Source organism: Ostrea edulis, chromosome 4 (genome assembly GCF_947568905.1).
Source record: "Ostrea edulis chromosome 4, xbOstEdul1.1, whole genome shotgun sequence".
Taxonomy (NCBI): Eukaryota; Metazoa; Mollusca; class Bivalvia; order Ostreida; family Ostreidae; genus Ostrea; species Ostrea edulis.
In genome coordinates, this window is record NC_079167.1 from 63,595,516 (window position 1) to 63,615,848 (window position 20,333).

Here is a 20,333-nt window from a genome sequence, read left to right on the forward strand (position 1 = left end):
CATACTAGTGCAATCTCAATTGTAAGAGGCAATCAAATACATGTAATTGATTTGCTCGTGTTTATTCCATATTTATTACCTGGGAACTGAAAATTATCATAACATTTGATTTTGTGTAGTCAGATTGTTGTGAGCTGAAAGTTGGTCACTGACTACAGCCTAGAAATAAATCCCCAAGTCTATGATGCATGTAAGAGTTGTTTTTCTGATGTGTGCTATTCCCTAGTTCTCAATAGCAAAGAATGTTGTAGCAATGTCATATTCATAAATCATTTTGTGTATCCTAAGTTTAACATTTATTTATCAAATGTTAATTGTTGAAATGATTGCTTCACAAGCTTACAATGCACTTCTTTTTAGAGGATGTCAAGAATTTCAATCTAGCAGCTATAGTGTTGACTGGAATGGTCTAATTTACTGATTCAGTGTTAAACATTTGATCTCGAAACTGTCGGTCACTACAAGCCAATTCAGTGTCCATTTTCTATAAATTGTGCAATACATTTTTATTTTGCAAGAGAGGTGGAAATTAAAGGCGCCATTTTTTTTATCATATACATGCACGTACCTGTAAAATTAATCCTTTTATTACGTTATTTCAATCTAACCTATTTTAGTTTATTTTCTTGCATTATTTAGAACTTTAAGATTGATACTACATGTAGGTAATGCTGTTGTGCAAGTGGATGAGTGTTTTCTTGTTTTGATTTCAAAATGACAACTTCTAAAAATACTCATAATTTTTGTAAACTGCGCCTACCAAGGTTTATATGAATTGAATGAGACACCACGACAAGATTTAATCAATGTTTGTATTTCGTTTCCATTGCCAATAAAATATACAAATTCAAGCGTTTAATTGGAGATTTGGATAGATCGAGGATCCAGCTTTATAGCAGCCTGAATGCAATGGCCCTCCCACAGTATTTGGTCCATTATTGGGCCATATTCATATTCACTCAGAGAGTATAAATGAGGAGTTCAAAACAGGTGAATACCTGATATGTTCATTTACTCCAAAGTTCATTACAACAGATGTTGATCTATTATACATTGTAAATGTTACTGGGGATTTATGTTACTTCAATACAACAGATAGTTCAATATAAGCGGATTCAACATAAATGGAGTAGACTGTATAAGACATTCGTTGAGTAGATTTGCACAAAACGAGATGCGGATGTGATCAACATTATCAAATTTATACATAAAATGGTACATGTACAAAGGATGCCAGCTTGGATAGTTGTTGCCCAGGACTCCAACAGCCATGTTCGTCAGTGATCTAGCTAGGTTAAACGCAACCTAGGCTTTGAAATATTGCCCCTCACTTACTACTTTTTCCTCTGTTCTGTTGCTGATGCCCTTCACTTGCATAAGTCTAAGGTCACAGGAACAATATAATTCCACAGTTATAAATAAATATATTATACTTTTATTGTAAGCTTACATCTGTTCACATATATTACTACATGTAATGCTATATGGCACAATACAATAAAAAGCATACAGTGTCTGGGAATATGCCACATTTACTACAGTAAATACTTGCAGGTATGATTTAAAAGGGGAAAATCTGTTGGAATATTGAACATTTCTGAAATACAATTATACTGAACTGCTGAACAAGTGTTCGTAATTATGCAACGGACCAACTAGCATATAAAATCAATTGTAAATGTGTCGTACACAACTACAGTAATAGGTAACCTTTTACCAATCGATTTTTATCTAATCTAATAACAAAATACATGACATTGTATTACGAACAAACAATACTACATGTATATTTCATGATTTTTCCCCCATATAAAATTTTCCAAAAAATCATATCTTGAAAAATTGGTTGACATGTCACTATGGCCATGAATATACTCCATTAATCATCTGGAAGATGAACCCGACAATTCTTACTTATCTGTGACTTTGAAGTCCATGCTATTTTTGTCCGAATGAGGGTTGGATTATCGAGTCATGCTATTTTTGTCAGAATGAGGTATTGTTGTGTCTATATTTGGCACTAAAAAGAGGAGGGGGAGGGGGATAATTAAGACATACAAGACCTTTATCTCTCATAATATGAAAATACAAAGACTGAAAAAGTCTGATGATCTTTTTATCCCAAAATAATGCGTATACTATGTGTGCGATACAATATTCAACAAGACAAGATTTCCTTAATTCAAAAATGCATAATAATGTTAAACCAGGTACATACAGTCAAACCTAGTTATCTTGAACTTGATGGGACAAAGAAAAAACTTCCGAGATATCCAAGGATTCGAGATATCGAGGGGAAAATACTTAATAAGTGGTTGGGACTTCCGAATCACTTTAACATGGTATTCAGATATCGGTTTTCAACATACCAAAGTTCAACTGTATATCTTTCTTCTGGAGACTTTTGCTGTATGTTTACCTTGCAAAACCACCATCAGTTATGATCAAATCATGGTGTATTGACAGTCTTCTGAGAAATCTCAGATTTGAGAAAATCTCAATGTTGGTGGCCCCATGCAATTCTTCCATGAAACAGCATAAACTTTGCAAATAATCAATGCATGGTTACAGAGTTTAGCAGCCACTAATTTTGGCAAAAAAAGAAAATTTGTCAAACTTAAAAACTTGTGTAAAGTATGTTGTGTACAATTCATTTCATAAATGGAATATGAATTCTATTAAAATATCCGTACCAATATTTTTTCATAGTATCAAGAACACTAAAAGACCGGGCTGATCATACACCAAATTTTCTAAAACTACAGTACCTTATATTTTGAAACATCTGTCAATACAGAAATGTTAGAATGAAAAAAAAATCCTGATAGAAATATGCGCTTTAAAAAAAAAAAAATTCCCCCAAAAGGTTGGAACATTTACTTATCTTCTATACTACTACGATGTATTACTAATCTACAAGGTTTCATCATTTGATAAATAATTAAATATACAATCAACAACATCATGGCTAAATATACAATGATAGTCAACAATCAACAACAAAATCATGGCAGTCTGTAAAGCAAACAAAGTATCACCAAACTGAGAACTCGAGGATGTAAATAAAAATGGCAATAAACAATAAAAATTACAATATTAATCATTTAATCCAGGGCTACACATTATTTGTATACAGTCCAACCTTGTTATTTCAAACTCTATGGAACTGATAAAAAACTTGGAGATATACCAGAGTTTGAGATATGGAGGTTAATATACATAAAGAAAATGTAGTTGGAACTTCCAACTCATTGCGACATATCTATGGTATTCAAGATATCCAAGTTCAACTGTGTTTATAACATAAAAAAAGATTTACAAATAGCTATATCACTGGCCAGCAATGCATCTTGGCGAAATCACTGACCCACATTCAAGACATACACAAAAAAGAATGATTAACTGCATTTGTAAAATTTAAATCACTGGATAATTCAACATAAATAAATAACAAATTTGAAATGGTTTCCAAGTACACACATATCTTACATATGATTATAAATAATTAAGTATAACTACTTTTGTTTCTAGCTCATTTCTTAACAGTCTATAATACCGACATGTATCACACCGAACTTGCTTCCACACAATTCTGAGAGTTACAAGGGAACAGATATGTGCGACGGACTGGAACCATTCTCCTTGGACAAGGTACGACGACGCAGAGATTGGGTAAGTAAATTCGGATCAGTCGCTTGCTCTTCTGTTGTAGCGTTCTCATCCAGCTGGTGCTTAGCAAACTCAAGAAACACCTTAATGAAAACAATATTGCAATCATTTTTTTGTTTTCACTAATAAATGAGTATGTGTATTTCTTATTAGGAGTAAAAAATATTACCATGTTAGTCTGGAACACTTTGAAACATATTAAAGGTACATGCATACTAATGTAGTTTTTCTGTTCCCAAACTTACATGGTTGGTATATCTACATGTAAAATGGCATCATATACTAACTCCATATGCAACAAACTCTTTGATTTTATTCCAGATTGAAATTTTAGTTCATTCTTGACTAATTTATCTCTATGGTATCTTTGGTTGTTGGTCTAATTTCATAATGTATGCTTTGTGCTTAATTTCACAAGTGGTCCAAAAGAAATAATGGTGTCGTTGAATGTTGACGTTGAGTTCATCTTTTATATACATGTGTATAGGATAAAAATGTATCTGATTTTAAAAATTCATTGTGCTCGATCAAGTGTAAAACATTAAAGGGCAGTGGATATGCACTGATCCAAGAAATGGTAGGAAAATAACACACTGTAATGCTAATAAGACAGCTGCATGGTCAGCACTCAGCTCATTTCAAAAAGAAAGTGTATCAAAAACACAGGTTGTATTTTGAAACTTTTTTCATTTACATCTCTACAACTGTAGTAATTTGTATGCATGCCTAATAGAGTTTTTTGTTTCGTTTAATTACAGTCTTCAATACTGTAATATTAATTCAACATAAAAAAAATTGAACACATGCACCTTTAAATCAATACATTCATAATTCATTCTGTTTCTTGTAAACATGTATATTAGTATTTTCCAATTTTTCTATTTTTACTAATGGTCCTTTAATTGCCCTTTACCTAATGACAGTTTGTTACAAGTTTGGTTGAAAATAGCCTAATGGTTCTACAGTTCAGGTGAGCTGTAAAGCACACATATTATTAGTCCATCTCTGCAAGCTATGTTGATATTAAGCAAATTGAACACCTAGCTTGCAAAGATGGGGTTAGTCATATTTGAATGTTGACAATACATGTATCATTATCCCCTATTTTTTCCATTCCTATCTAATACTACAGTGTCCTTACCTGCTCCAGAGAAGATTGACTGAAATTATATTCCTCCATGTCATGTGTTTGCTTGCCTGAAAATGGAGGGTAAAATTTAGTGTAGTTAAAGACAGGACAAAAAAATTGAAAACATATGAACAGTACATACATTGTATATAGCAGAAAATCTATGCCGAATGGATACAAAATATAAAGTACATCATGATCATATTCAAAAGTTTGGAACTGAAATATGAACTGAAAAAAAGATACAAAATTTCGAGAGGAAACAAACACTTTGATTTTTATCAAATTACTTGATTTAAAAAATACACCAGCTTTCCCATTGCAATTGATCCTGTGTCAGTGTTTTACACTTCTAGTTTGTATTTCACATCATGAGAATAGAAAAAAAAGTTTAATAACTTAAATAATCGTAAAAGTATCTGAAAAGTTATGGAGCAGATTAAATTCTCATGAAATGAAACACTGATGAACAGAAGACATCTAATGTCCCTGAATTTTTGTGAAGTGGGGGGACAAGAGACTCCCACTTGAAGGTTCAGTTTATGCCTTACCTTCTTCAAGAGATGTGAAGACTTGTGCTAGGGAATGAACATCGGCCTTGGGCACTTTGTACTGAGCTCGAAGTCCAAAGCGCTCCACAATAACAGCGTTAGGAAACATGGAGAAGACATATTCCTCCAAAGCATCCATCCTCTGATCTACCGACTCAGCAGACTCATTTGCTATCCCTGCCTTTAGCTTCACCTCTAGTAAATAGCCACTTCCAAATTTGTTCTTCAAGTGTTGGGTTGGTCCCAGGCATCTAAATGTACCAACAATATTTAGTTTAATTATCAATTAAGTAATAGTCTGCATGACTAAGAGTTTTTTCTTTGAGTAGTTAGAGAACCAAGACTTAAACACACGCAATGCAAAGTTGAGCATCCCTTCAAAAACTGACGTATTTATAGACATTGCATTGCACTTGATATAATTTATATCGGAAATACAATCACTTACTAATCCATCCACATCATCGCATTATTTTATTCCCTTTTAAATTCTTTGTAAGGGAATAATCATTTATCAAATTTTAATTTTGAAATATCCGTTAAAAGGTGGATAACAGTATCCAACTTACTCAAGCTTTCCATTGACCATGATTCCTACTCGTGAGCAGAGGGCATCTGCTTCTTCCATATAGTGAGTTGTCAGAACAGCTCCCCTGTCTTTGTTAAGAAAACTACTGGTGATAGTGTCCCTGTAAAGATATGTCAGTGTTTCAGTTCCTTTTATTCTTCACATAGAAAGACCACCAGATACATGTAGGGGGACCACCAGATACATGGGGACTACTAGGCAACTAAAAGTCAAACTACAACAAGAGGCCCATGGGTCACATCGCTCACCTGAGTTACCTTGGCCCATATCTGAAGACTTTGCATGTGGCCCCAACCTACCCCTGGAGGCCATGATTTTTACAAACTTGAATCTGCACTATATCAGGAAGCTTTCAGGTAAATCTCAGCTCTTCTGGCTCATTGGTTCTTGAGAAGAAGATTTTTAAATATTTTCTCTATTTATTCTCAAGTAAAACTTTGATCCCCTATTGTGTCCCCAACCTACCCCCGGGGGCCATGATTTGAACAAACTTGAATCTGCACTATGTCAGGAAGCTTTCATGTAAATTTCAGCTCTTCTGGCTCATTGGTTCTTGAGAAAATCTTTAAAGATTTTCCCTATATATTTCTATGTAAAACTTTGATCCCCTATTGTGGCCCCAACCTACCCCCGGGGGCTATGATTTGAACAAACTTGAATCTGCACTATGTCAGGAAGCTTTCATGAAAATTTCAGCTCCTCTGTCCCAGTGGTTCTTGAGTAGAAGATTTTTAAATGACCCCACCCAATTTTTGCATTTTGTGATTATCTCCCCTTTGAAGGGGGCATGGCCCTTTATTTGAACAAACTTGAAAGCCCTTTACCCAAGGATGCTTTTGGCCAAGTTTGGTTATAATTGGCTCAGTGGTTCTTGAGAAGAAGCTGAAAATGTGAAAAGTTTACAATGCCGCCGACACCAACAGACAACGGACAAATTTTGATCAGAAAAGCTCACTTGAGCCTTTGGCTCAGGTGAGCTAAAAATGAAATGCAGAAAACCCAAATATGGAAGAAAATCAATATGGAAAGGAAATTTCAAAATCAGAACAACTCCGGAATGTATACTGCATAATCACGTGCCGGAACGTCGATAAACAAGGTAGTGAAGTAAGAACATTCACGTGCTAGAGACTGCATATACTGGAATAAAAGGCTGAACATTCACGTGCTAGAGACTGCATATACTGGAATAAAAGGCTGAACATTCACGTGCTAGAGACTGCATATACTGGAATAAAAGGCTTTATTTGGCACTTAACCGTTCAACAAACTTGGATGACCACGTTTTCACTTTTTCAAATCCATACATCACTATTGAAATCAAAGTGATGTTCAAGCACAAGTTTAAGGTACTACTTCCCAATATCTAATTTACAAATAATCTTTAAACTCAGTATTTTCCTTTAAAACATTTTCAGGCATATAATTAAGGGAAAGTTCAAAACTTTTAAAACAAATTCAGCTGCATCAAAGTAATTCTTCATTTCTTTAAAAGAAAAATCCCAGGTCAATTAGCTTTATATACGAATGTATATCTAAGGGCGGATAGAGAAGCTCCTTTAAGTACATGTATGTGAATTAACCTCCAAACAGTGACAAGTACAGTTTCAAAGAAAAACTCAAAATATACTGCCTTGTGCCTCCGAATCAGAAATCAATAAACTATGAGCAACTATGTCCCAACATGCATCTCATATTCCTAAAATGTCTCCAATATTTTTTGTCCTATACAGATTACGTACAAGTTAATCCACAAATGCAAAATACATCAATAGACCCCCTACCAGAGAAATCTTTTGGAGGCAGGATCCATTCCTGTAGAAGGTTCATCCAGCAAAACTATCCTGGGTTTTCCAAGCATGCTGATGGCATAGCTCAACTACAATTTAATGAACTGCATATCAATTGTAAATTATAATTTCAGTTCAGTTTGTGACTTTCTTTTAGAAAATATAAAGCATAGCTTATAATATTACAGGGCTCGAAATTAGCGAGAAATACTCGCAAATTGCGAGTAGATTTGAAAAATAGCGAGTAAAAATAGTGGACACTCGCAAATCTTAGCGAGTGGGGATTTACAAACCATGATCGTATCGTATCCGTTTTAAGCCGCGATGAGCCATTCGCTTTTCTTAAACTTGCACTCAAAATCATACAAGCGCTTACATGAACGAATGATTTCAACAACCGTTTCTATCCGGATTTTCTTTTATGATTTTTTAAGAAACTCGGCATCAAACAAATGCTTTAGAGGTCGGACATCGCATTATGTATTCTCTTTAGAGAAGTCGAGAGGCATAGCCTTCATCGACTTCTCTTCACAAGCATTCATATTTTGATTCTGGAAAACGTGTAAATGCCGGAGTCGGTGACGGTTTATGCTTCGACCGACGTTTCAACTCAGATGTGCCTGGATTTACGCAATAGACAACTTGTTTTCAAACATTTAGCAGTAATGCACAAAACCGTCACAAGGAAATCAACACTTACTTGCTTTTAATTCATTTTCAACATGTCCCCTGTCCCGGGTTTAAATCACAACTCTGTTTACGTTCTCTTAACTGGCCCCCTATTTTGACAACTCCCAAGACCAGTTAACGTAAACCCGGGACAGGGGACATGTTGAAAATGGATTAAAAGCAAGTAAGTGTTGATTTCCTTGTGACGGTTTTGTACATTCCTGCTAAATGTTTGAAAACAAGTTGTCTATTGCGTAAATCCAGGCACATCTGAGTCGAAACGTCGGTCGAAGCATAAACCGTCACCGACTCCGGCATTTACACGTTTTCCAGAATCAAAATATGAATGCTTGCGAAGAGAAGTCGATGAAGGCTATGCCTCTCGACTTCTCTAAAGAGAATACGCATTATAATGAAAAATATAGACCTGTTTACTTATAGGGGTGATTAAATTGACTTGGTAAAACATAAATTCCGATTTCTTGTTAGATAAATGAATAACAAAAAGCTCATACTTGGAATTCAAGTTTTCCGGTAGTTAATTTAATCAGAATTTTCTATCTACATTAATTCATTTTCATACTGAGGTCGGGTTGTAGTCACGGCACAAGTGCACTGCTCACCGTGTAGGCGATTACCCAAAACAAAAACAAACAAAAAATCATGGGACTCGTGATCATGCTGCTTATAAACCACGAGTCTGGGGTTCACTTTGAAAAATTACTCGTGACAACCCTGACGTGGCATGAAATTGGAAGACATTGGATCTATACCTGCAGTAAACAGGTTGTGAATATTAGAGGTGCGATGGTCAAGAGACCTAAACATTGCATCCTATGACTTACATAAATTAGTGTTTTGTCCAAACGATGCCTGTTGACCCACTAGGCTAAGTAATGGTGGGGAAAATCATTGATTTAAAAAAAATATATGAAAAAAGTGCACTGCTTCATTATTTTTATTTTAGCTTGTAGGTTTTCACTTTAGCCTGTGGATCTTTTACCCACAGGCTAAAATTAGCTTGTGGAAGAAAAAGTTAATTTCGACCCCTGTAATAATAATAATAATAATAATCTTTATTTAAACAGGATAGCACAATTAGTTTAAAAACTAGTTTACATTGTGGTCCTGAAAACATATATACAGACAGCAGTATTATGCAGATACAATATAAAATAGTATATGAAGGTATGTTGTATAAAATCATGTATGCTATCTATATATTTAAAACTGAAAATAAATAAAAAATAAAACTGAAAATAATTAAAAACAAATCTATATGGTTTTAATTTCCCGAATGAAAAAAAAAAATCTAAGATAAGCAGATTTAAAAGTTTCCAATGTTGGGTAATATTTTAAGAATTCTGGCATATTATTCCATAACTGTGAACCGTAAATTGTAAACATCTTCTAAAATATTGGGTCTTTGCTCTCTGGATATATAATGAATTACTTTGACTGAATCTGGTAGATCTACTAACTTTCTATTTAAAATCACTCTAGCAGCTCGCTTTTGAAGTTTGCATAATTTGTAAAGACCGTCCCTGTTTTTCATATTGCCCCAGCTGAGTTGCATAGAGATTCTAGCACGAAAAAGCCAATCAATTTTGAAACAAAAGCATGACTGACAATTCTGGTGCGCAACAGAGCCCTTACCACATTTAGTTCATACTTTGATAATCATAGGTTGATATGTACCAAAACTACTTGAGTGGCCACTAAATAAAGTCATGACTACAAGAGATCTTTTCTGAATGGATTTACCTTTCGCTTGGTTCCCCCCGACAGTTTCTTGGAACGCTTATTTGCATGCTCCTGCACCTTCAGTTGTTCTATGAACCTGTAAACATTAGAACACAGCTTCATATTAGGACAGTGTTCATTACCAAAAGCCAGCACCTAAAAATCCATCCGAGTTATACTGAAATGTATGAAAATGATTTAGACTGAGCAGAAATTACAGTAAAATGGGATGTCAATATGGTTGCTATGATTGCTTGATTATTTGATAGCTTTATTCACAGATTATTCAAACATTACATTGTCAATACATATATTCAATATATGAAATCGAGAGAACGATGACCTATATATCTGTTATTTCAAGAATCAGTGGCTTGAAATTTGGCATCGAAGTAGTTAAAACATTAATCTATGCAAGGAGACTGGAAAATTACGCATACCACACCTAGTTTCTTATATTTTTTAGACATTTGAAGCGAGTGGATAGTTTTTTTTTCTCTGGGTCAGAGTTAGACCCCTTTCTATATTTATGGTATCACAGAGTTCGGCCCAAAACGGGCTTAGCCCCTGTGCCACAACCTTAGATGCTGTATTCTGATTTCTTAAACACACCAACAACTGTAGCTATACAAACTTCTGTAGCAACAGTCAACCGGAACTCTTTTATACATTTTTTTAAAAATCTATTCATACCAGTCTGCTAAGTCATTGACTTTGTCCTCCCGTACACCTCTGATGGTAGCGTACAGAGTCAGGTGTTCTTTCAGTGTCATCAGCTCCACCAGAGCATCATGCTGTGGACAGTAGCCCATGGCCTTGAAGGCTTCTGACATGCATGACTGGATATCATAACCTCCAACAACAACCTGAATCAAGAATAAAAAAATATTGTATGTGATACTCAATGTCCCTAGTGGTGAAAGATTCCTTGTCCAAAAAATAATATAAGAGGCTTAAAAATATATCAATAAAAAAATCAAGGTACAGAACTTATTTCAGTTGTAATAAATATGTATATATAAACAAGGCCTGCTGCAGGTGAAAATAAACGAATTGGCTGGCTCACCCGCCCTCTAGTTGGTCCAGTTTCTGCTACCATCATGTTCAGTACTGTTGACTTTCCAGCACCATTTGGCCCTAGCAGGCCAAAAACCTCGCCATCATCGACAGCAAAGGAGACATTCCTCACTGCCGTCTTTATTTCAGCCTTTTGACCAGGACTGCAGCATCTCTGTTGGCTTTTGTTTTTTGTAAATTCTTTTCTCAGATTTTCTGTAATTGCCATTGGTCCCTACAAATCCATAAAAGTATATGACAACTTACAAAAGCAGCTAATAGCTGGTATAATTCACTCTGACTTTACAGTCAATATACCCTGATCACAACTGTTAAATTACAATTGTAGTCAAATACATGTACAGTGGATTTAGATGTCTATTTCAACTACTGAGAATTCCAACAAAAATAAAAGTAGAATGTAAATTTTATATAAGAAATATCATTTTTGAAATTACATAACGGTATGAATTGCAATGCCTTTACACCAGCATGCTTTTAATGAAGCACTAGCATATGCTTTATGAAGTATGCCAGCATGAAGTATTGCAGTTCAAACCCTCATGTATTTTCGAAAATGATATTCACATTTTAAATATAAGTTAAACATTTTTACTTGGAGTACTCAAATAAACTTTTTTTATAAGAAAGATTAAAAGCCATACAAGTGAAAAATTTGTAGAAAGGATGACCATGGATTATCAGACAAAAGTTGAACAGGTACTTTCATTATCTGGGATCGACAATTATTCAGTCAATATAATACAATTTGAATTTTAAATTCTACTAAATGAGTTAGTTTTGATATAGTGTAAGTGAAATATTTAGTGAGACACAAATTTTGCAATTTTTCCATTAAAATTGATAACAGTATATAAATTATATTTAGCAAGAGCCAATTTTAGCAGCTTTATAATTCCAGGAAAAGTAACTATTACCTCCGATATGGAATAAATTGCTAGCAATATTAAATTTTAGCGACCTCATCATTCTCACTAATAATGCCAAACTTTAATCCTCACTAAAAATTCTGCTTATACGGTATCCCATAAAAGTCTATATCAATAATTATTAATGCTTAATATAATTGTAAAGGGTAGATAACTCTTGTCACTGTATCATCTATTGTAGAGGACAGATAGTACCATCTTTGCCAGCCAAGGGTTTTTGGTCCACTCCGCTCCCCATAATAATGATGTTTATGGGGAGCAGAGTTAACCGAAAACCCTTGGCTAGTGAAAATGAGATCGTACAGAAATTTGTAAGGCTATACAGTGTATTGGAAAATCCCTACATGTACACTAAAGGCAGCACCCGATTTTAAACAAACAACCTCTTAACCCTATTTTCAAAAAAAATTATTCTTATTTTCAAGGTATAGAATTTAGATATACATTCAAAAAATTCTTTTTCTTTTCAAGGTACTAGTATAGAATTTAGATAATATATTCATGCATTGTTAAAGGGACTGGTTCACGATTTTTGAACAAAATATATTTTTATTTTTGATGTTAGATATTAAAAGTATAACTAATTTAATGTTGACAACCAAAATTTTGACCTTCTGAATGCAAGAATAAAAGCTATATTTTAGCCTTAAATATGTGTTATGTAAACAAAGACTCGAGTCTTTTTATGTAAACAAACAATAAAGTGAAACATTAATTTTGTAAAATAAAGCATTTTAATTTTGCATAGTCGCACATTTTGACTTTTAGATGACACATTTTACCCGAAGAATGCTTGAAATGTAAAAGTTATAATAAACTTAGATCGATATCCATTTCTTTTGAAAATTTCGTAAACAATAACATACGGCAATCTTTGTTTACAAAACATATAATGAACCCTCTAAAATGAGCTTCTGTGACAATGTATAACCTTAATTTTTATGTCAAATCTTTTAAACATATTAGACAGTAGATTTTGATCATTAAAAGTGAAAAATAAAATTTTGGGGAAAATCGTGAATCAGTCCCTTTAACGTTGTGTAGCAATATATCTAAAGAATATTTGTTTAGATTATTTGCATTATGGGGGTATAAAAACCACAGAAACATGGGAGTACCAGTAATATGCGACTAGTAAATCTAAACATGCAAAAACTACCCATGCTGCCATTTGCTTAACGGTACCAAAAAAACCCAACTTACCTTTATATTATTTCTATCAAATACAGCTTTGACTCTTTCCCTTTCAGCCTTGACATCATCGTCTTCATTATCGATTACATCTGAATTTGTATGAGGGGTTGTGGTTTTTCTTTCATAACAGGGAAATGCCTCTCTGACATCACCACCGGTATGTTTAATGTCCAGCATTCGTAACAACATAAAGATTGCTACTACATCAAAAATACACTGAAATGGGAAGCATCAAGCAGTGCACGCCTCATCCAGTTAACTAGCTAAATAATTCTCTCACCAACTGATTAATCAAAGTTTTTAATTTTCTGTACTTTAATATATATATATATTTTTATTTTTCAGAACAACTACATGTATCAGAATCATTGTGGGCATTCAAGCTCAAGTAATTCTATTAATTGTGTTTTCTTCATGAACACTTTAAATGACTTGTGGGCAAATAAAAAATACATCTATACTTACAATGAGGTAAATATAGGAAATGTTGTTTTCAAATTTGAAATATTCTGATTCACTAACATCACCTTGGAAATAAAAGACCTTCACTCTGTATATCTAAAACATAAAAAAAATATACACTGTATTTAGCACATGAGGCCCGTGGGCTTTAACAGTCACCTGGGAATCACACAACGTACAACATATATTGGAAGTGTTATTTATAAATGGTGCTAGTATGCATCTTTAAAACTCTCAGATTTGTATGTCCTTTTGGTAAAAAAGAAACATGAGATTTCATGAAAAAGATATACTGTTAAATAATGAGGTAAAATATAACATCAATGCATGAAAACAATTTCAAAACACTATCTCTCACAAGAAGCACTACATAAGTAAACAATTCTATTCACCTCACATAAGGGTGCTTTGTGCAATGTACATGTAACTAAACTTGGACTTGTAATTAGTAATCTCTGTTACCTGTAATTAGTAATCTCTGTTACCTGTAATTAGTAATCTCTGTTACCCTTACTTTGTCAATGTAGTAGAGTCCTCCAAATATGATGTATGGTGGATCAATGAAACAGAAAACTATATGTAGAATTCTGGCAACATCCTCAATATTAAACATGTCCAACATTGAAACTGCAGAGTATGGTAACAATCCAATCTGCAATGGGAAATTACAATTTACTATGCATTTGTGGATTTCAACCAAATATATATGTACAGTACAGGCCGGTTCTCAGTGGGTCATGTTAAGCTGAATGACCTTAAACAAGGTTAACTGAATCCACAATAGCTTTCACAATAGGCATACAATTCTCAGGTGCCCAGTTAATGTTACCCAATATGGCTGTAATTAACACACTTCTAGTGTGAATGTAAGTTGAATACGAAATATCGGAACCATTATTTCATCTCCAATTCTGTTCTGGTTTTAATATTTAGTGTGTTCAATGAGATCACGTTTTCTGCGTTAACATGGGCAACTTTTCAGTAAACAAGTACATGTTACTTATTTACCATCAGATATAGTGAGTTCAGGCAGATTTTAGCGTCATTTTTTGAAAGTTGAGGGGTGGGAAACAAACAAAGAAAAAAAGTGCCATTCTATTTATATGAAAATTCTTAGTTAGCAAGAAAAGCAGTTCTGCCCAAATCCCTAAATCGTGAAAGGGGGGGGGGGGGGGGGTTAGTCTTCAGTTCATAAGTTGAACTCATCGATCTAACCTTGCATTAACTCCACTACCATTCACCGCTACTATATCAAGTGACCAGCTAATGAATCGATCTTTACATGTACTAATAACAAAATTTAATGTTGTATGTGATAATTTAACACAATCTCAGGAAAACGGGGGGGGGGGGGGGGGGGGGGGCTACATGTACGTTTCTGGAGATCGATTTATAAAGAATCTATTGTGATTAATTATATCATTTCATAGCTGTCGGTTGTTTTAATGACTCGAGAAAATCTCATAGAGTAAATATCCACACAAGTGCATAAGGTGTAGGAAATAGACTTTTTCTTTTGTTTTATCATCAGAAATTTAATCCAATAACTCATGTTTTGGTACAAGGGCATTCACTTGCAACATTCTAAAAAATAATCTTCAATCCAGGCAGATATTTTTGTATCAGAAATGAGTCGTCTTTAGCTATCACTAATTTGTATATACAAGAGTTGCCCAAGTGATGCATTATTTTCGTAACTTTTTTTTCTGAAGAGTTCCAAAATTTTCTAGTTCCAATACCCCGTATTAACTCATAAAAAGAATGAACACAACGAAATTATGTTGAGTTTTAGGACACTGTATATATCCTTTTATTTAAATGCTCGCCTTGCGATGCAAGGTCCCGGAATTGATCGTAACTCCATATATAATTTCATCTCAAATGATCCCTGTACTGTGATGATCACTGCTTTATCGAAATCAACAACACACCTCACTGATTTTTGCCATGCCATTAAGGTAGTGTCCTAATTCAGAGAAATAAACCTGCAGGTGCAGTACGAAAAGACTGGGTTTGTTCTTTAGATACATGTATATTGAAAGAGCTATGATAAATGAAGAGATACGTACAAATATGAATAACGTCAGAAGAAACTGCTGAGCTGTCACGGATTTGGAGAACATGAAGGAGGCCAAGTATGAAAACAGCACTGCCACAGGAACGTAGAAGATAACCAGCAGAATAAGTGTTCCTACTGCTCCAGCACTGCTCAAACTGTCCAGCTACATATACAAAATAGTCACGCTCAAACTGTCCAGCTACATATACAAAATAGTCACGCTCAAACTGTCCAGCTACATATACAAAATAGTCACGCTCAAACTGTCCAGCTACATATACAAATAGTCACACTCAAACTGTCCAGCTACATATACAAAATAGTCACACTCAAACTGTCCAGCTTATATATACAAAATAGTCACACTTAAATTGTCCAGCTTACTGTATATACTCGCCTATAAGTCGGTCCGCCTATAAGTCGGTTGTATTTTTTAAGGTTATTTTGTAGGAATTTGTCATTGACCCGCATATAAGTCGGTACAAAGTATTGTCAAAATCGGTTGACAATTTCAAGTCAATGCTCTAGTGTTTGTACCTATGTTTCAAAAAATATTTTGAGAAATTAATAATTATGAGGTGCTCAATATCCAAGCCATATCTGTTTGGGGTTTAAACGCAACCCTTGATCTATTATGGGCAATGATACCTTGTTTACCTAAGCAATTATGGTCTCCTAATTCCAGTACCTGATACCGTGTTTACTTAGTGGCACACGCCTCGGGAAAACTGTTACTGTGGGATTCCGGTATTATTCATTGTATCAACAATCAAGTTTTTAAGAGTCAAGAATGATCTAAATTATCTGTTAACAATATTCAATCTTTTATGAAATATATTTCAGTCGGTATACATATGAATATTTCAATATTAAATCGGGTTCGTAATTCAATTTTACCGATAAACAATAGATTAGTTTAATAGAAAGTAATAGTTACATGTACCGGTATGTAAATAATTTTTAACTAGATAAAAATATGTAAATACTTGTACTTTATACATAATTTTAAAATACATAAACAATACAATATGTCTAGATATTTGTGAACAATAATCATTTGTGTGGTAGTCCATGATAATCGTCGGAGTTGTTTAAAAAACACTACATTATGCCGCCCAGAAAAATACCAATCTTAGGACGCGCCTATACGTCGGACATAGAGTTTTGGACCAAAAATTGACTCCCAAAAATCCGACTTATAGGCGAGTATATACGGTATATATATACAAAATAGTCATGCACAAACTGTCCAGCTATATATACAAAATAGTCATACTCAAACTGTCTAGCTACGTATATACAAAATAGTTGAACAAAGTTGAATCTATGCTATGCCAGGAAGCTTTCATGTAAATTTTAGCTTTTCTGGCCCAGGGTTCTTGTGAAGACGATTTTTAAATGACCCTACTATTTACCAAAGTATATATATAGTAATATATATATTCCTAATATTAAGGACTTTTTGTAAATTTATGAATATACAGTACCTGCAGAGCCAGGACAACGATGACACATAAAATTCCAGGAAAACTGTACTTTATGAGGTCAACTGTCAAGTGTGTGCCCCAATACATCCAAAAGCTTACACCAGCAACACGCAGTTGTGTACGAACCTTGGTCTATAGAAATAAAAAAAAAAGAACTTCAATAAGTCTGTCATTTCAAATATCTCATTATGTCTGTACAAAGAATAAGAGCTAAAGCTTTTACTCGAGAATCACTTGGCTAAGTCCACAGCCATTTATTTTTGAAACCTTTGGAATTGTTCCCAAAATAAATGGTTTTTAAAAAAAAATAATGAAAAAAGTGAGCAAGAACACATATCCCATACCCTCACAATGAATGACAATGCTACACATATTGACTGATAATGCTATACATAAAATACAACACATTCTAATGAGTGTGCTATATTGTACAATTTTTACTCATTAATTGGCACTACATGTACTCCTATGTAATTTGTTTAAAAAGTCAATTGTATTTAATACGAAAACAGAAATATTTTGATTACATATGCCATAGGGGCTTGAAAGTTGCGGCATATAGTATATTTTGATCAAACTTCTATATTCAAAGGGGGCATAAATCCCATAAAAAAAAAATCAAACGAATTCTCTGTGAATATGCACACAAAATTACTTTTTTTTAAGCAGTTTCAGAGGAGTACCAAATACATGTAGTATATTTTGGCCAAAGTTCTATGTTTAAAGGGACTGGTTCACAATTTTTGATAAAAATATTTTTCATTTTTGATGTTAAACATTAAAAATATATTTCATTTAATGTTGACAGCCAAAATTTTGACCTCCTGAATGCAAGAATAAAAGCAATATTTTAGCCTTAAATCTGTGTTATGTAAACAAAGACTCGAGTCTTTTTATGTATACAAACAAACAAGTGAAATATTGATTTTGTAATATAAAGCATCTTAATTTTGCATAGTCACAAAGTTTACTTTTAGATGACACATTTTACCCCAAAAATGCTTGAAATGTGAAAGATATAATAAACTTAGATCGATATCCATTTCTTTTGAAAATTTCGTGAACAATAACATACTGCAATCTTTGTTTACAAAACAAATAATAAACTGTTTAAAATGAGCTTTCTGTGATAATATATACCGGTAACCTTAATTCTTATGTGAAATCTTTTAAACACATTAGACAGTAGATGTTGATCATTAAAAATGAAAAAAGAAAATTTTGGTGAAAATTGTGAATCAGTCCCTTTAAAAGAGCATAATTCACATCTACACATGTCAACATGTCCATATCAAATACAAAGTTAGATGAAATTTTGTTTAGCAGTTTCAGAGGATTGTCAATGACAAACTATTTCAGTAGTATATTCATTTTGGTCAAATGTTTAAGGTCAAAAGGGGCATAACTCAGAAAAAAATAAATCAGCATTTCCTGTGAATATGCACATTTACATAGTATGTCCTTATTTACTACAAAGTTTCATGAAATTCTGTTCAGCAGATTCAAATGAGTTGTACTGACAAGAGCAGGATTGACAGATTGGTCAAAAACATTATATTTTCACAACTCATTGAGTGGGGTTATGAAAATCATTCACTGACAGTAAAAATATTTGCAAGTGACACATAGTCCGAAAATTCACAGAAATTTCTTACAGTAAATCCTGTCAACAAATTCTTTGCAAGAACAGAAGGCTTCATTGCAATCAGCAGAAATAGGACATGTATTCTGTTCAGACTACTATCATGAAACAATATGATACTTACTGACATTCACATTTAAAATTATTTTCTACATCCATACATTTATACAAGAATAATCAAACAAATGAAATACTGTGGATTCATTAGAATTCGTGGTGGCTCAATTTTCTTGGAATTCGTAGGTATCCCTCATCCACGAATTTACATCCTCAACGAATAAAGACATTCCAGAGTTATTTTTCTTACAAATATATAAATCCATGAAATTACATCCCCACGAACCTGTAAAAATTCAGCAATCCACGAAAATTGGCCCCCACAAATTTAAATAATTCTACAGTAAAATCTAAAATTTTGAGTTGTTGTCCCACTACATTTCAAGGAATAACCACATCACAGAACAGTTGCTAATCTGTGCTATGTCTGTTTTATTTGATTGATTGATTGATGTTTTCCGCCGCACTCCACAACTTTTCAGTTATCTGGTGGCACCCAGTTTTTATTGGTGGAAGAGAGAACCCAGATACAATGTACCTGGGAAGAGACCACCGACCTTCCAAAAGTAAACTGGGAAATTTTCTCACTTACCGGCGCGAGCAGGATTCGAACCCGCACCGACAGAGGTGAGAGGCCGTGTGATTTTTAGCGCGATGCTCTAACCACTCAGCCACGGAGGCCCCTATGTCTGTTTTGAATTTCACTATAATTCCAAAACAGCTACAAGCCAAAATTCTGAATATTTTAACAAAATATCACCATAAAAAACCTTTAATAGAAATATGAAACAAAAAAATTTAAATTACCTCTCTATCTTGAACCATGTATATGGCAAATGTAGGAGCTACGGACACGAATGCCATGCCAATGAGAATGATCGACGAAAAAGCACCATTGTTGTATCGGTTATTGCTGTCATCTCCAGTCCATGGTAAATTGATTGTCGATATAACGGATGTACTCACACCTGACTTGTTTGCTTGCAAACTAAATATGGAGTTGGTCAAGGCATTTAGAATCATGCCAATGCTGTGAGGAGCAGTTGAATTGTAGAAGATGGTGAAAGCACTGTCAAACTGTCGGACAAACAATAATGCATTTACAGAAAATACTGACATGGAATTACAATGCTTTAAGGACAGCCAGGACAGTGGCATGAAAAAATTATTCGTAAATGAATCTTCCTCACAAAGGGGGACTATCAATACAAATGTTTCCAAATCATGTGCGAGAATTCTTTTTAATGACAGGAGTTATGGGCATGGAAGAGTTACCTCCCATGACA

The 20,333-nt window shown here is 33.9% G+C and overlaps 1 protein-coding gene across 4 annotated transcripts in view; it reads right to left on the reverse strand.

The window, feature by feature from the left end:
* Window positions 1-1,412: 1,412 nt before the first annotated feature.
* LOC125669542 (cholesterol transporter ABCA5-like) overlaps window positions 1,413-20,333 on the reverse strand; it is a 62,907-nt gene continuing 43,986 nt past the window's right edge. For all 4 annotated transcript variants that reach the window (XM_056163395.1, XM_056163394.1, XM_056163393.1 and 1 more), the window contains 14 exons: window positions 19,855-20,124; window positions 17,349-17,480; window positions 15,872-16,024; window positions 14,317-14,454; window positions 13,806-13,898; window positions 13,350-13,556; window positions 11,207-11,431; window positions 10,834-11,006; window positions 10,162-10,237; window positions 7,723-7,817; window positions 5,919-6,038; window positions 5,350-5,600; window positions 4,811-4,866; window positions 1,413-3,752 (listed from right to left, as the gene is read on the reverse strand). In XM_056163395.1, coding sequence (XP_056019370.1) covers window positions 3,600-3,752; window positions 4,811-4,866; window positions 5,350-5,600; window positions 5,919-6,038; window positions 7,723-7,817; window positions 10,162-10,237; window positions 10,834-11,006; window positions 11,207-11,431; window positions 13,350-13,556; window positions 13,806-13,898; window positions 14,317-14,454; window positions 15,872-16,024; window positions 17,349-17,480; window positions 19,855-20,124 — 2,142 coding nt within the window. In that variant the 3' untranslated portion in view covers window positions 1,413-3,599. The remainder of the gene's footprint in view (window positions 3,753-4,810; window positions 4,867-5,349; window positions 5,601-5,918; window positions 6,039-7,722; window positions 7,818-10,161; window positions 10,238-10,833; window positions 11,007-11,206; window positions 11,432-13,349; window positions 13,557-13,805; window positions 13,899-14,316; window positions 14,455-15,871; window positions 16,025-17,348; window positions 17,481-19,854; window positions 20,125-20,333) is intronic.